Source organism: Salmo salar, chromosome 20, assembly GCF_965601325.2.
Source record: "Salmo salar chromosome 20, fSalSal1, whole genome shotgun sequence".
In the NCBI taxonomy this organism is placed as follows: Eukaryota; Metazoa; Chordata; class Actinopteri; order Salmoniformes; family Salmonidae; genus Salmo; species Salmo salar.
Window position 1 is genome coordinate 38,239,967 of NC_138310.1, and position 17,433 is coordinate 38,257,399.

Here is a 17,433-nt window from a genome sequence, read left to right on the forward strand (position 1 = left end):
ATGCCTCTCTCCTGTATATTTCAATACTGGTCTGATGCCTCTCTCCTGTATATTTTAATACTGGTCTGATGCTTCTCTCCTGTATATTTTAGTACTGGTCTGGTGCTTCTCTCCTGTATATTTTAGTACTGGTCTGATGCTTCTCTCCTGTATATTTTAATACTGGTCTGATGCCTCTCTCCTGTATATTTTAGTACTGGTCTGATGCCTCTCTCCTGTATATTTTAGTACTGGTCTGATGCCTCTCTCCTGTATATTTTAGTACTGGTCTGATGCCTCTCTCCTGTATATTTTAATACTGGTCTGATGCCTCTCTCCTGTATATTTTAATACTGGTCTGATGCTTCTCTCCTGTATATTTTAGTACAGGTCTGGTGCTTCTCTCCTGTATATTTTAGTACTGGTCTGATGCTTCTCTCCTGTATATTTTAATACTGGTCTGATGCTTCTCTCCTGTATATTTTAATACTGGTCTGATGCCTCTCTCCTGTATATTTTAGTACTGGTCTGATGCTTCTCTCCTGTATATTTTAATACTGGTCTGATGCTTCTCTACTGTATATTTTAGTACTGGTCTGATGCCTCTCGACTGTATATTTTAGTACTGGTCTGATGCCTCTCGACTGTATATTTTAGTACTGGTCTGATGCCTCTCTCCTGTATATTTTAATACTGGTCTGATGCCTCTCTCCTGTATATTTTAATACTGGTCTGATGCTTCTCTCCTGTATATTTTAGTACAGGTCTGGTGCTTCTCTCCTGTATATTTTAGTACTGGTCTGATGCTTCTCTCCTGTATATTTTAATACTGGTCTGATGCTTCTCTCCTGTATATTTTAATACTGGTCTGATGCCTCTCTCCTGTATATTTTAGTACTGGTCTGATGCTTCTCTCCTGTATATTTTAATACTGGTCTGATGCTTCTCTACTGTATATTTTAGTACTGGTCTGATGCCTCTCGACTGTATATTTTAGTACTGGTCTGATGCCTCTCGACTGTATATTTTAGTACTGGTCTGATGCCTCTCTCCTGTATATTTTAGTACTGGTCTGATGCCTCTCTCCTGTATATTTTAATACTGGTCTGATGCTTCTCTCCTGTATATTTTAGTACTGGTCTGATGCCTCTGTCCTGTATATTTTAGTACTGGTCTGATGCTTCTCTCCTGTATATTTTAGTACTGGTCTGATGCCTCTCTCCTGTATATTTTAGTACTGGTCTGATGCCTCTCTCCTGTATATTTTAGTTCTGGTCTGATGCTTCTCGACTGTATATTTTAGTACTGGTCTGATGCCTCTCTCCTGTATATTTTAATACTGGTCTGATGCTTCTCTCCTGTATATTTTAGTACTGGCCTGATGCCTCTCTCCTGTATATTTTAATACTGGTCTGATGCTTCTCTCCTGTATATTTTAGTACTGGTCTGATGCCTCTCTCCTGTATATTTTAGTACTGGTCTGATGCCTCTCTCCTGTATATTTTAGTACTGGTCTGATGCCTCTCTCCTGTATATTTTAGTACTGGTCTGATGCTTCTCTCCTGTATATTTTAGTACTGGTCTGATGCCTCACTCCTGTATATTTTAGTACTGGTCTGATGCCTCTCTCCTGTATATTTTAGAACTGGTCTGATGCCTCTCTCCTGTATATTTTAGAACTGGTCTGATGCCTCTCTCCTGTATATTTTAGTACTGGTCTGATGCCTCTCTCCTGTATATTTTAGTACTGGTCTGATGCCTCTCTCCTGTATATTTTAGTACTGGTCTGATGCCTCTCTCCTGTATATTTCAATACTGGTCTGATGCCTCTCTCCTGTATATTTTAATACTGGTCTGATGCTTCTCTCCTGTATATTTTAGTACTGGTCTGGTGCTTCTCTCCTGTATATTTTAGTACTGGTCTGATGCTTCTCTCCTGTATATTTTAATACTGGTCTGATGCTTCTCTCCTGTATATTTTAATACTGGTCTGATGCTTCTCTCCTGTATATTTTAGTACTGGTCTGATGCTTCTCTCCTGTATATTTTAGTACTGGTCTGATGCCTCTCCCTGTATATTTTAATACTGGTCTGATGCTTCTCTCCTGTATATTTTAATACTGGTCTGATGCCTCTCTCCTGTACATTTGGGAAGTGTGTGGCTTCTAGGTGAATTGGAAATAGGGCAAGACAATACACAAACTAAATGTCCTATCTCAGCTAAATAAATATTTCCTTCCTATTTTAGTTATCTGTACCTGCTTCTCAATGTGGTGGATTTGCCTTATAGTGAAGCCTTATAGTGAAGCAGTGTCTTTTAATTACCTCACTTTGTGTTAAAATCAGAGTACATAATGAGCGATGACAAGGATTTCTGTTACATGCATGAGTTTAATTCCAAATAAGGTCAGCATCCTGATTTCTTACCAAGCCTTCACAGGTGCTGATGGCGGCTGTCCCGCGTGCATTAGTAGAATCCGTCACCGTGCCGATCAGGTGACACGCGTTCTCACCTGTGGTACGGTGCTCAGTCCGGTTCACACTCCCATTTCGTCTCTCCAGAATATAATCGTTCGACACCAAATAGTTGTTGACTGTTAAATTGAAAACCAAATCACGACCCTTGTAGTTCACCTTATAATAAACACGTTCCTCCAAAGGCCCCAAGTCTCGCTTATGCCTCCCGTGCTTAAAGCGGTGTGCCAGAGAGTGGGAGAGAAACTGTCCAGCTCTGAAAACTTTGACTGGATGGACCACGGACACATCTGACTGGGACTGGAGAAAGCGACCTGAGGATAAAATAGAAAATGAAGTACAGTGGAATTATCAATAGCCTACAAGATCATTTCAAGATTAATTAATAAAGATAATTTATAAAAAAAACTGACTGCCACGCGCAAATTCATGCACTAAGCTTGCAATGGCTATAAAGTACTTTGTGTGAAATTGCAACAATAAAATCATAACATTGTTGCAGTTATTATAGCCCAGCTGTAACAACAGACACACTGACCTGATTCTGCATCGGGAGAGAGGAGGCTGCCAGGCAGCGAGAACTCGGCATGGCTTGTTGCCAAAAACAAAACAGAATGGAGTAGAGAAAGAACCCGGCTCACCCGCGGACATCGCATATTTCATCTAACCAAAATCAAGAGATTTAAAAAGATTCACAGGCATTGATGTCCCAATTGTGCTTTATAGGCGGTCTAGCGACCTCTTCGTTCCATCAACGGCCAGCGTCATGGATGATGAGGAAAACTTTATGCTGGTTACAGAACATAGTAAAAGTGTGAGAAAGGAAGAAAGCAGCAACTTTGCGTGGGAGGGGAGGAGTAATAGGCTAGTAGTGTCTCGTTTCTTGCCAGGGGCGAGAGGGGAGCAGAGGGAGCGGTGTGGTGTGCAGATGCAACGCAGTGGGAGATAAGTCAAACGCTCGCTCACTCACCCCCTGTGCTTTTAGAGCAAACCAATGCAAACTCTATGCTCTAAACCGTTTATTCAACATTCCAATTCAATTCGATGCCTAAGTAGGCCTAGAATTAGTAGGATAACCCTGTAAAATAGCTTCCTTTTTCATTTTCAGTATGCCTTACGGTCAAGTCTCTGCAGAGTTGAATTTGAGGGCTACTCCTATTCAAGAGCCAAAGTGGTGTTTCATATGCACATTGAGTGGTGTGAGTAATGAACGTGGTGTTTCATATGCACATTGAGTGGTGTGAGTAATGAACGTGGTGTTTCATATGCACATTGAGTGGTGTGAGTAATGAACGTGGTGTTTCATATGCACATTGAGTGGTGTGAGTAATGAACGTGGTGTTTCATATGCACATTAAGTGGTGTGAGTAATGAACGTGGTGTTTCATATGCACATTGAGTGGTGTAAGTAATGAACGTGGTGTTTCATATGCACATTGAGTGGTGTAAGTAATGAACGTGGTGTTTCATATGCACATTAAGTGGTGTAAGTAATGAAGGTGGTGTTTCATATGCACATTTAGGGGTGTAAGTAATGAACGTGTCCCCTCAAGACCATTAAAAAAAAAGATGGACTAGAAATTGAAGATTTGACTTGATTTGCCTGGACATGACTTTTAGTCTTGACTTTTTGGTGATTTAGATACATTGTGAATGAATTAACTTTTTACCTATCCATGTATTGAAGTGATTTTTTTATGAATGAAAACCGCATGTCTCGTCTGGTATTTGAAAAAAAAATCTTAACCGACTTGCCTAGTTAAATAAAGGTTAAGAAGAAATTCTTATTTACAATGACGACCTACAGCGGCCAAACCTGGACGACACTGGGCGAATTGTGCACCGCCCTATGGGACTCCCAATCATGACCGGTTGTGATACAGCCTGGATTTGAAACAGGGTGTCTGTAGTGATGCCTCCAGCACTGAGATGCAGTGCCTTAGACCGCTGCGCCACTCTGGAGACCACAACACTCAGATCAGACCCAGGCACAGATCAGACCTAGGCCTGTAGCCATCGTCAGGCCTAGACCCAGACCTTGACCCAGACCCAGCATACTCATCTGTCTGGGGGGCCACATACAGAGACAATGAGCCTTGTTTCATGTTAAATAACTGAGGTCTGGAGGACCTACACACACACACACACACACACACACACACACACAATAACAATTCTCAGTGAACCAGCGGGGTTGTGGGGGACAGAGTGAATGATGGGATGAGGAAGAGAGAGAGGGGGGAGAGAGGTGGAGGGAGAATAGGGAGGTATGGACTGAATGAGTGATTGAATAAATTAGGAATGATTGATTTGATATTTGAGAGGGTAAAAGAGAGAGCGAGACAAACAGAGAGAAAGAGCGAGAGAGAGAGGGATTCATTAGATAAAAGATGAATGGAGGTTCGAGGAAATCCCTGTTCTCAGGAAGTTCCACATAGATTTTTCTAGAGAACGTGGATCATGGTGTAGCCCTCTGGACACACACACATCTCTCAGTAAACCTGTGGGATTTTCCAGCCAGGGCAAAACAGCTTAGTAAACCAATTTTATTGAGACGTTTATGTCATAACAGCAACCCCTAGCCATTTCAGTAGTAACTAGTGCAGTGGCACCACACCCACAGCCACATACTCAAAGCTGAGCAATAGAGATGGCATTATCTGATATGACCAGTTATAAACTGAGATGGGGCAGGGGGCCGAGTTTGTGAATTTGTTGGTTTGATATGTTGCTTAAACTTCAAACGAAATAACCTATGATAAATTACGTGTCTAAACACAATATTCTCATGTGTTTAGCTACTCTTATGTTCAATTCTGTTGGAACATGGTCCTCTGCCAAGGCACCAGATTCAGTTTTTTCCCAGAGACATATATCTAAATATCCCAAATGGCTTTTGAACTCAGAATCATGCTCACAGTATTTTTTTAAATCAGTCCTTATCCCAGAGCAATAAATCTAAATACAGTGTATTCAGAAAGTATTCAGACCCCTTGACTTTTTACACATTTTGTTACGTTACAGCCTTATTCTAAAATTGATTAAATTATTTTTTCCCCTCATCAATCTACACACAATTCCCCATAATGACAAAGAAAACACAGGTATAATAATTTTGCAAATTTATAAAAAATATAAAACGGAAATATCACCGTTACACAAGTATTCAGACCATTTACTCAGTACTTTAGTGAATCACCTTTACAGCCTCGAGTCTTCTTGGGTATGAATCTACAAGCTTGACACACTTGTATTTGGGGAGTTTCTCCCATTCTTCTCTTCAGATCCTCTCATGCTCTGTCAGGCAGCATCGCTGCACAGCTTTTTCAGGTCTCTCCAGAGATGTTTGATCGGATTCAAGTCCAGGCCACTCAAGGACATTCAGAGATTTGTCTCGAAACCATTCCTGTCTTGGCTGTGTGCATAGGGTCGTCAAACTTTTGCCCCAGACTAAGGTCCTGAGCGCTCCGGAGCAGGTTTTCATCAAGGATCTCTCTGTACTTTGCTCCGTTCATCTTTCCCTCGATTCTGACTAGTCTCCCAGTCCCTCCTGCTGAAAAAAGTCCCCACAGCATGATGCTGCCACCACCATGCTTCACCGTAGGGATGGTGCCAGGTTTTTGTCAAGACGTGATGCTTGGCATTCAGGCCAAAGAGTTCAATCTTGGTTTCATCAGACGAGAGAATCTTGCTTCTCATGGTCTGAGTCCTTTAAGTGCCTTTTGGCAAACTCCAAGCGGGCTGTCATGTGCCTTTAACCAAGGAGTGGCTTCCGTCTGGCTACTCTACCATATAGGCCTGATTGGTGGAGTGCTGCAGAGATGGTTGTCCTTCTGGAAGGTTCTCCCATCTTCACAGAGGAACTCTGGAGCTCTGTCAGAGTGACAGGCCCTTCTCCCCTGATTTCACAGTTTGGCCGGGTGGCCAGCTCTAGGAAGAGTCTTTGTGGTTCCAAACTTCTTCCATTTAAGAATGATGGAAGCCACTGTGTTCTTGTGGACCTTCAATGCTGCAGAAATGTTTTGGTACCCTTCCCCAGATCTGTACCTCTACGCAATCCTGTCTCGGAGCTCTACGGACAATTCCTTTGACCTCATGGCTTGGTTTTTTCTCTGACATGCACTATCAACTGTGGGACCTTATGTAGACAGGTGTGTGCCTTTCCAAATCATGTCCAATCAATTGAATTTACCATGGACTCCAATCAAGTTGTAGAAACATCTCAAGGATGATCAATGGAAACAGGATGCACATGAACGCAATTTCGAGTCTCATAGCAAAAGGTCTGAATACTTATGTAAATAAGCTATTTCTGTTTTTTATCTTCAACACATTTGGAAACATTTTTTTTTTAAACAGTTTTTGGTTTGTCATTGTGGGGTACTGTGTGTAGATTGATGAGGGGGAAAAAACAATTTAATCAATTTTAGAAAAAGGATATAATGTACATTTTTGGGGAAAAAGTCAAGGGGTCTGAATACTTTCCGAATGCACTGTATATTGCTCTGGCTTATCCCAAAAGGCTTTCCAGGTCAAAATCAACAGTGTTTTTTTAATCAGTCCCAGAGATTACCCAAACTGACCTAAAAAAATAGAATGTGTGTGTGTGTGCATGTCTGTGTGTGTTTCTGTGTGTTTGTTTGCGCGCGCGTGTGTGTGTTTGTGTGTTTGTTTGCACGTGTGTGTGTGTGTTTATGTGTGTGTACTATGGTCCTGGACCACCAGCTATGTGTTTAGATCTTGGTTTAATATCAGACTCACAATAGGGACTTACTCACCTGAGTCTGCAGGTTAAGGTAAATTCACACACTACCAAGACGGAAGGTACGGCGCGTAATGCAGTGTTGGCAATGTCGTTTTATAGGTTATTCATAATTTTGCATTGATAGGTGTATGTACACCTGTCAGCCTTTCTTTCTCTGTCCATGGGATGGCGCTGTTCTACCTGACATGGTGAACTTTGGTCCAGACTCTTTTAGTATAGTGGTGGCTTGCCCTCTCAACCTCTCACAGATAGTAACTGTGTAAAGAAAGCCACAATAAGGACGAGCCACACTAGTGGAATTTTCTGTTTGCCTTCAAAATAAAAGTTCCCCATTGAAACATCCAAATGGATACAAATAGTGGAATATTGCCATTTTTGGACTAGATAATGGTAAACAAGGTTGGAATGTTGTTACATGAAATGAATACAATAATTAATTAATTTGACAATAAACATAAAAAACCCCCACTGTGGACGTATTAGACTGCATAATTGCCCTAGAGGGTATACATACAGTGCATTCCATTCGGAAAGCATTCAGACCCCTTCACTTTCCACTATTTGTTACATTACAGCCTTATTCTAGAATGGATTAAATAAAATTGTTCCTCATCAATCTACAAACAATACCCCATAATGACAAAGCAAAAACAGGCTTTTAGACATTTTTGCAAATGTATAAAAAAAACAACTTAAATATCACATAATTATTAAGACCATTTACTCAGAACTTTGTTGAAGCACCTTTGGCAGTGATTACAGCCTTGATTCTTCTTGGGTATGACGCTACAAGCTTGGCACACCTGTATTTGGGTAGTTTCTCCCATTCTTCTCAGCAGATCCTCTCAAGCTCTGTCAGGTTGGATGGGGAGCGTCGCTGCACCACTATTTTCAGGTCTCTCCAGAGATGTTCGATCGGGTTCAAGTCCGGGCTCTGGCTGGGCCACTCAAGAACAGGTCTTTCCTTGCTCACCTCTCCCTCAAGCTCAAACTGTTAGTGTCCCACAAACATTTAAAGAATGACTTCCCCTAAAAGACAACCAATGCTTTATAAAATGGCCTATATGGCATTGATATGAGTCAGAAACATTTATTCTTGTCAATATTGATTACAAAGTGTAAATAGGATAATTGTGGTCATAAAGTCTCATGTAAAACTGAGTTTGGAACCTGAGTGAGTCACGAGTAAATGAAGGTTGGGCTTTCATTACAATTATGTCAACAATTCATGCCCCCTTTTGCCAAGCTCCATGTGCAAATCGCCCCTCCACCCACTTCGCTTCCCTTCGTGGGTCTTTATTGTTTCATCACGTTCTGTGTTTCATCTCGTTCAAAAGATTATGGCCATTTGAGACTGAAAAGCACAATACGCAGTGGTGGAAAAAGTACCCAATTGTCATACTTGAGTAAAAGTAAAGATACCTTAATAGAAAATAACTAAAGTAGAAGTAAAAGTCACCCAGTAAAATTCTATTTGAGTAAAAGTATTTGGTTTAAAATATACTTAAGTATCAAAAGTATAAATCATTAAGCAAACCAGATGGCACCATTTTCTTGTTTTTTTTCATTTATGTAAAGCCAGGGGCACACTCCAACACTCAGACATAATTTACAAATGAAGAATGTGTGTTTAGTGAGTCCGCCAGATCAGAGGCAGTAGGGATGACCAGGGATGTTTGGTTGATAAGTGCATGAATTTGACAATTTTCCTGTCCTGCTAAGCATTCAAAATGTAACGAGTACTTTTGGGTGTCAAGGAAAATGTATGGAGTAAAAACTACAATATTTTCTTAAGGAATGTAGTGAAGTAAAAGCAGTCAAAAATATAAATAGGAAAGTAAAGTACAGATACCCCAAAAACTACTTAAGTAGTACTTTGAAGTATTTTTACTTAAGTACTTTACACCACTGCCTATACGGATTGACCATGCCTCTGGCTCGACAGTGCATGCTTCCAGGAGGATGCACAGCCAACTATGGTTTCTAACATGCAACTAGGACCCTACTGTGCAGAATAGGTGGTTGGAGTTGGTTGGTCCCCAATGGGGGTGAGTATACTGGTAGCTAGACCATAAACTACTGGTTATGTATATTTTGATAATCATTCTGACTTCGCTAGCATAGCTGACATTAGCTAGCTAGCTACCTAACATTAGCCTACCTCAATAATACTCGGAATTGACTTGGCAACACGATAACATTTCAAAAGAATGCAAATAATTAATTGTAAAACATTTTATCATGATTGTGATGTCCCCAGATTGACTTTCGATGCAGTATAACTTTAGCGAGCTAACTACGATTGAGGGGACCACCGTATTTCAGCTAGCTAACATTAGCATTGCTAGTTATTTTTGACAAACTTCAGTAGTAACAGTAATGGCAACATTGCCATCTCTCTAAGGTAAATTTGATGACATTATTTCCTACTAATTATTTACCTACTTTAGCAATGTCACCGTACTTCCATGCCACTATAAGTTAGTGTAATTTAGACAAAACAGTTACATTAGCCTCCGAGGTGCAACACATGTCTAGGGCACAAATAAAGCATGCAGCTATTGGATGCAGCTATGTTGGTAGTAGCTAACATATGTCTGACTACAACAGTGTAAGAACCAGCAGCAACAAACCCAAACCAACTCAGGGCAATAGCAAAACATGTCACAGTTGAATACATAGTGTAACGGCATCACCAGCTTGAATAAAATCATGAGGCAGTCAGTCTACATCTGTAAAGTGCAGAATTAGCTTCCAAACAAAATTACATTATTTCTCAAACTGTTTATAGTTCTAGTTATAGATGATGACAATCGTTGATAGTGTTTTTCTGTTAGACAAAGTGCATAGTTGGGTACCTGACTGATCCCCTGGTCATGAACAGATGCCGGGACCTACCAGAAGGAGCAAAAGTGGGTATCATAGCAATGTGATTTAAATAATTTAATTCACTGTTCACTTGATATTTTCACAGCTTGTCAGGCAAGACCTCAATAAAAGTGTGTCATGCAGCACAAGTAGCCTTGTGACACCTCCTCCATTGTTGCCAGTCTCCCCAGACTCTTATGAAAAGGACACGCCATCACGAGGCCTCTGATAGTAACCCCAGTTACTGCCCTGATAACACAGACGGTGAAAAGTTGTATTAAATAAATACCTGTCTTGATAAACTAGTGAGCTAATTGCCCAGCCAAGCAGGTACCACTTGTAGAGGTATTTTGTTTGTGAAGTGCATTAGCAAAAATATTTGTCCTTTCTTTAGAACAATTAGCAATTTTACACTTGGCTGTCTATTATATCACCCTGCCCTCCCAGTCAATACCACCTCATAAGATTGCCTATTGGATTTGTTCGAAAAATTTCCAGTTTGCAGCTGAATATGCAAATGGTCTGGAGAAGGGAGGAAGGGATAGGGTCGAGCGGGCAGGTTGTCGGGTGGCCGTACCTCACTAATTGCAGGATTTAATCTGGAGAGAGAGGGGAGAAAGAGGTCAAAGAGGTTAAGGCGTAGGGTAGTTCTGTGTGAGTGGGACTATAGGACTCAATAGTCAGTGAATGAGTGGATGTCATCAACCTTTTAAAAATGATTGTCTGAGGTCGATGAATGTGGTCGAATACTTATGGGCATGACCTCCAATTAGAGGCAGCTGGTTGTAGTTGTCTCTAATTGGAGGCCATATTTAGTTGATGTTGTTTCACTTGTGTTTTGTGGGTGGTTATTTTCTGTATAGCCTGGATGCCTTATGGAACTGTTTTTCGTCATTTGTTTATTTTGTTTAAGTGTTTTCGTCGAATAAATTAAGTATGTGCACTTTACCCGCTGCGCCTTGGTCCTATCCTTACGACGCCTATGACAGAATCACCCACCAAACAAGGACCAAGCAGCGGGGATTGGAGCACCGAAGAAAAGGATGGACTTGGGAGGCAGAACGACGTTTCTGGGAGATGAAACTAAGGGAGCTACATGAGGCCGAGAGGCACCCCCACACGGGGAGTTTGGCAGAGTCAGGGTGGAGACCTGAGCCAACTCCCCGTGCTTATTATGGGGAGCGACGGATCAAGCAAGCACCTTGTTATGCGGAGATACGCACTGTGTCGCCAGGGCGCAGCTACAGCCCGGTGCTGTCGGTACGGGCTCCTCAGCATTGCAGGGTGAGAGTTGGCCGGCAGGCAGGAAGAAGTGCGCCAGCACAACGGATCTGGTCTCCAGTGCGTCTCCTCGGCCCAGTTTACTTTGCACCTGCTCTACGCATGGCTGCCCTCATTCCCCAGCAGAGCCCAGTTCGCCCTCTGCCAGCGATCCGCCCGTTCCGGGCTACAGTGACCATCCAGCCAGGACGGTGTGTGCCAGCCCTGAGCTCCTGATCTCCGGTGCGCCTCCATAGCCCAGTACATCCTGTTCCTGCTCCTCGCACTCGCCCTGAGGTGCGTGTTACTAGTCTGGTACCTCCTATGCCAGCCCCACGCATCAGGCCTCCAGTGCGCATCCATAACCCGGTACAGCCAGTGCCTGCTGTGAGCACTCGGCCTTTAGTGCGTCTCCCCAGTCCGGTGAGACCGTCCAGAGCGGGCAGGTTGTCGGGTGTATTGTGTAGATTGACGAGATGTGGAAAAAGTCAAGGGGTCTGAATACTTTCCGAAGGCACTGTATTTGCCTGTATTTCGGTTACTGGCCCAACGCTCTAACTACTAGGCTACCTGCCGATTAATATGCCTGGGTTATGCTGATCTTGGACAAGATAATGTGGCATGTAAACATTTTATCCCATTTACTGTTGTTTTTCATGGTCTGCGAGTTGCACATATCATGGGTGTTGCGCAGTCTATGGTGTTGTGATGAGGTTTTCATCTGATTGTCAAACAAATCACTTTTTTTTAAGTAGGCTCCTTGCGCAGTCCGATCCACCATAATAATTTCAGAATTTATTTTTCTGATACTCCGTACTGATACTCCGTACAGCATACTGGGTACGTTCACCTCTAACTTAGACACGTTTCTGCTTATAATTTCTGAGATTTGGTGGGCCATAATATGGGTGCTTGACTGCTGTTAGGTCAGAACGCTCGGATCAACCCTACTCCTTGGCCAGAGAGTCCAGTGAGCGAAACGCTCTGAATTTACAAAAGGACACTCAGAGCATTTTCAGAGTTTAAAAACACCTAGAGCGCACACTGAGCGCACTCTGGCACTCCAGATTGATTTCACGAACATACCCGTAGTATAAACCAGCCTTTAGTCTTAATCTTTGGTTGTTTAGTACATGGCTTCACATGTGAATCCTTAAAGAGCTGGGTGGGGCTAAAGCTTAAGAGGGTGTGAACGATGCTGAATGGGTGTAGACAAAGAAGAGGTCTCCAGTAGGTGTACCAAAATATTAACCTGTTAGGGATAGGGGGCAGTATTTTCATGGCCGGATAAAAAACGTACCCGAATTAATTGGGTTATTACTCCTGCCCAGAAAGAAGAATATGCATATAATTAGTAGATTTTGATAGAAAACACCCTAAAGTTTCTAAAACTGTTTGAATGGTGTCTGTGAGTATAACAGAACTCATATGGCAGGCCAAAACCTGAGAAGATTCTATATGGGAAGTGCCCTGTCTGACCATTTCTTGTCCTTCTATAGCCTCTTTATCGAAAATACAGGATCTCTGCTGTAACGTGACATTTTCTAAGGCTTTCATTGGCTCTCAGAAGGCGCCAGAACGTTGAATGATAGCTCTGCAGTCTCTGGGCGAAAAACAGCAGGGGTTTTGGTGAGTGGTCCTTCTGAGAACAATGGCACTGGTGCGTGCATGTGACGACTCCATGTTTTACTTTCAGTGTTTGAACGGATACAACGTCTCCTGGTTGAAATATTATCGCAATTTTACGAGAAAAATCTCATAAAAATTGATTTTAAACAGCGTTTGACATTCTTCGAAGTACGGTAATGGAATATTTTGAATTATTTTTGTCACGAAACGCGCCGGCGCATCACCCTCGGATAGTGACTTGAACGCACGAACAAAACGGAGCTATTTCGATATAACTATGGATTATTTGGAACCAAAACAACATTGGTTGTTGAAGTAGAAGTCCTGGGAGTGCATTCTGATGAAGAACAGCAAAGGTAATCCAATTTTTCTTATAGTAAATCTGAGTTTGGTGAGTGCCAAACTTGGTGGGTGTCAAAATAGCTAGCCGTGATGGCCGGGCTATATACTCAGAATATTGCAAAATGTGCTTTCACCGAAAAGCTATTTTAAAATCGGACACCGCGATTGCATAAAGGAGTTCTGTATCTATAATTCTTAAAATAATTGTTATGTTTTTTGTGAACGTTTATCATGAGTAATTTAGTAAATTCACCGGAAGTTTTCGGTGGGTATGCTAGTTCTGAACAAAACATGCTAATGTAAAAAGCTGGTTTTTGATATAAATATGAACTTGATTGAACAAAACATGCATGTATTGTATAACATAATGTCCTAGGAGTGTCATCTGATGAAGATCAAAGGTTAGTGCTGCATTTAGCTGTGGTTTTGGTTTTTGTGACATATATGCTAGCTTGAAAAATGGGTGTGTGATTATTTCTGGCTGGGTACTCTCCTGACATAATCTAATGTTTTGCTTTTTCTGTAAAGCCTTTTTGAAATCGGACAATGTGGTTAGATAAAGGAGAGTCTTATCTTTCAAATCGTGTAAAATACTCATATGTTTGAGAAATTGAAATTATAGCATTTATGGTTTTTCGTATTTCGCGCCAGGTGCTACCATTGGATATTGGCGAGCCTGTCCATAAGAGGTTTTTAAAGGGCCATTTTCTCAAAAGTGAGGTTACCAGTTTATCAACTTTCAAAGCAGAATTACTTTCCCATTGTTCCTCATCTGCAGTGTATGATATACTGTTTTATAGCTCTGAGTCTCTACTTTTATCCAATGGTAAAAACACCTTTAAAATGTTGCTACAGTGTTTTGCAAAGGTATTCATTCCCCTTGGCGTTTTTCCTATTTTGTTGCATTATAACCTGTAACTAAAATTGATTTTTATTTGAATTTCATGTAATGGACATAGACAAAATAGTCCAATAATAAAAAAATTGAAAAGTGGTGCGTGCGTTTTTATTCACCCCCTTTGCTATGAAGCCCCTAAATACGATCTGGTGCAACCAATTACCTTCAGAAGTCACATAATTAGTTAGATTGCACACGGGTGGACTTTATTTAAGTGTCACATGATCTGTCACATGATCTCAGTATATATACACCTGTTCTGAAAGGCCCCAGAGTCTGCAACATCACTAAGCAAGAGGCACCACCAAGCAAGCGGCACCATGAAGACCAATGAGCTCTCCAAACAGGTCAGGGTGTCACAATGTTCTTCGTCAGATGATAAAGAAAAATCATTGTCAGACCAAAACGCAGCAGGGTTATGTGCACTCATCTTCTTTTATTGAATTGGCAAAGAAGGAAAAACCCAAATAAACACGTACACAAAACACAATGGCATTAAGGCTATACCTAGCACAATCTCCCACAAACACATACCTATATATAGGACTCTCAATCAGAGGCAACTTGGAAACACCTGCCTCCAATTGAGAGTCCAACACCCAATAACCTAAACAAAGAAATACTAATACTAGAATGAACATAGAAATACAAAACATAACATAGCCCAAAACCCGGAAATAATAACTCAAACACCCTTCTAAACAACCAACCACCCCGAACCACATAAAACAAATACCCCCTGCCACGTCCTGACCAAACTACAATACAAATAACCCCTATTACTGGTCAGGACGTGACACAGGGACAAAGTTGTGGAGAAGTACAGATCAGGGTTGGGTTATAAAAAAATATACAAAACTTTTAACATCCCACGGAGCACCATTAAATCCATTATTAAAAAATGGAAAGAATATGGCACCACAACAAACCTGCCAATAGACTCACGGACCAGGCAAGGAGGGCATTAATCAGAGAGGCAACAAAGAGACCAAAGATAACCCTGAAGGAGCTGCAAAACACCATGGCGGAGATTGGAGTATCTGTTCATGGGACCACTTTAAGCCGTACACTCCACAGAGCTGGGCTTTACGGAAGAGTGGCCAGAAAAAAGCCATTGCTTAAAGAAAAAAATAAGCAAACACGTTTGATGTTTGCCAAAAGACATGTGGGAGACTCCCCAAACATATGGAAGAAGGTACTTTGGTCAGATGAGATTAAAATGTAGCAAAAATCCCAGTGGCTAGATGTGCCAAGCTTATAGAAACGTACCCCAAGAGACTTGCAGCTGTAAGTGCTGCAAAAGGTGGCTCTTTAAAGTTTTGACTTTGGGCGGATGAATAGTTATGCAAGCTCAAGTTTTTTTGTGTTATTTTTTTGTTTGTTTCACAATAAAAAATAAAAAAAATTATTCAGTGGTAGGCATGTTGTGTAAATCAAATGATACAAACCCCCCCAAAAAAATCTATTTTAATTCCAGGTTGTAAGGCAACAAAATAGGAAAAATGCAAAGGGGGGGTGAATACATTCTCAAGCCAATATACATAGGATCGATCTGGTTGGTCACATAGAACTTTGGACATTTGGTTGGCCATTTGTTTATCAAGTATAGTTAGATAGATGCAGCTTCTCTTCTATCATAATGTGTTGCTCTACAAGACTAAATAAAGTAGTGCTCACCAGAATAATGTCTAACATCGATATAATGAATGCATTAGTAATCTAGTTAACACCAGTAAAGTTGTCTGTTTTGTTTAGGGACTGGGAGAGAATGCAATAACTCCAAAACAGTGGAAAGATTGGTCCTGTGCAAAATGTCCAATGTCATTGACCGGTTTTATGGAAATGAAAAGCTGAGAAAACGATTAAACACATTTCTGATAAGACCTCAGTTTTTCTTGGGTGGATATTTTATGTGGCTGAAATACTGTCTGCTTGCATAACAGTGTCAAAGGTATACACATTACATGTGGCTTCACATTTTCTCAAGAGATGCTGTAAGAAAGACATTTCTCCACTCCTGTTCCAGAGTAAAAAATGTACATTTGTTGTATCATTTTACTGCAAGAAATGCATAATTCTGCAGGAGTTCATATTATATTACTCTACATGTGAGAGGTTATAGGCCTACAGTCAGTGTCCAGATTTCAGTTACTATTCCATTTAACCCATATGAACCAATTAGGAATATTCTGATTATTCACAGATACAGGGATACTCATGAACAGGATATCAAAGGTGCTATGAGCTACTATCCGGAATACTTTGGACATGTAAACGTGGTCAATGAAGGTAACAGCATCTACCTTTATGTACAGTACATGGCTATCTCATTTACCTAGTACCCCTGCGCATCCACTCGGTACTGGTACTCCCTGTATATAGCCATGTTATTTTCTACTTACTATATATAGCCATGTTATTTCTACTCGTTATTTTTATTCGTTATTCATTTCTATTTTTTTATTTAATTTTGTATTTCTCAATCACCCAATCTTCAAGAAAAATTTAATGAATATCAATATGCAGATGGTTTATGCCCACTAGTTGATCATCTTACTCTACATAGACCAAATATGTGTTTATGAGTCATGAGTCCCCCTACCATCTCTGTCTAGCATGTGCACAACACTAAAATGTCAAACAATTATATTTGATTCATGGAGCATTTAATATCATATGGTTATTTGTATGACTTATTCAAAGCTGTCCATGAATGGCTGCAAAAATACATAGCCTCAAATAATACATTTTCAAAGACAAAAGTAGGCATCAGATTTCAAATATGTGATTACACTGGCAACATTGGGAAGAAGTGGAATAATAAAATACATGTGGGGAATAAGAGTAGTCTTTTTGCAGACAAGTACAGTAATTACCCTCTATTATAGCGCATTGTTAAAAATGAGAATTGTTCCACTGATCAGACTAAATAAAGTAAATACATTAGAAAATCTGTCCCTACACCCTAACCAAATAATTGTTATACGTATTGTCCCCCTCTAGAATCGAACTTTTGGGTTCACAATCTCTTAGACAAAAATGATTTTCATAGTTACAAATCAGGTCACCCTACCAAACTTCCCTGCTAAAACAAACAGTCTGCTGTCTTTTCGTTGTCAGAGATCCCTTACATAACTAAACCAATCATATGCTTCAATGTGCCGCGGTTCACAGTGCGGTGGCAGGACAATGATAAAGGCTCCTCTCCTGATGTTAA

General features: G+C 40.9%; 1 protein-coding gene across 1 annotated transcript in view; it reads right to left on the reverse strand.

The window, feature by feature from the left end:
* Positions 1 to 3,333, reverse strand: part of adamts12 (ADAM metallopeptidase with thrombospondin type 1 motif, 12) — a 55,723-nt gene extending 52,390 nt beyond the window's left edge. The window contains exons 1-2 of the mRNA XM_014161801.3: positions 2,993 to 3,333; positions 2,407 to 2,768 (exon numbers count right to left, since the gene is read on the reverse strand). Coding sequence (XP_014017276.1) covers positions 2,407 to 2,768; positions 2,993 to 3,110 — 480 coding nt within the window. The 5' untranslated portion in view covers positions 3,111 to 3,333. The remainder of the gene's footprint in view (positions 1 to 2,406; positions 2,769 to 2,992) is intronic.
* Positions 3,334 to 17,433: the final 14,100 nt, after the last annotated feature.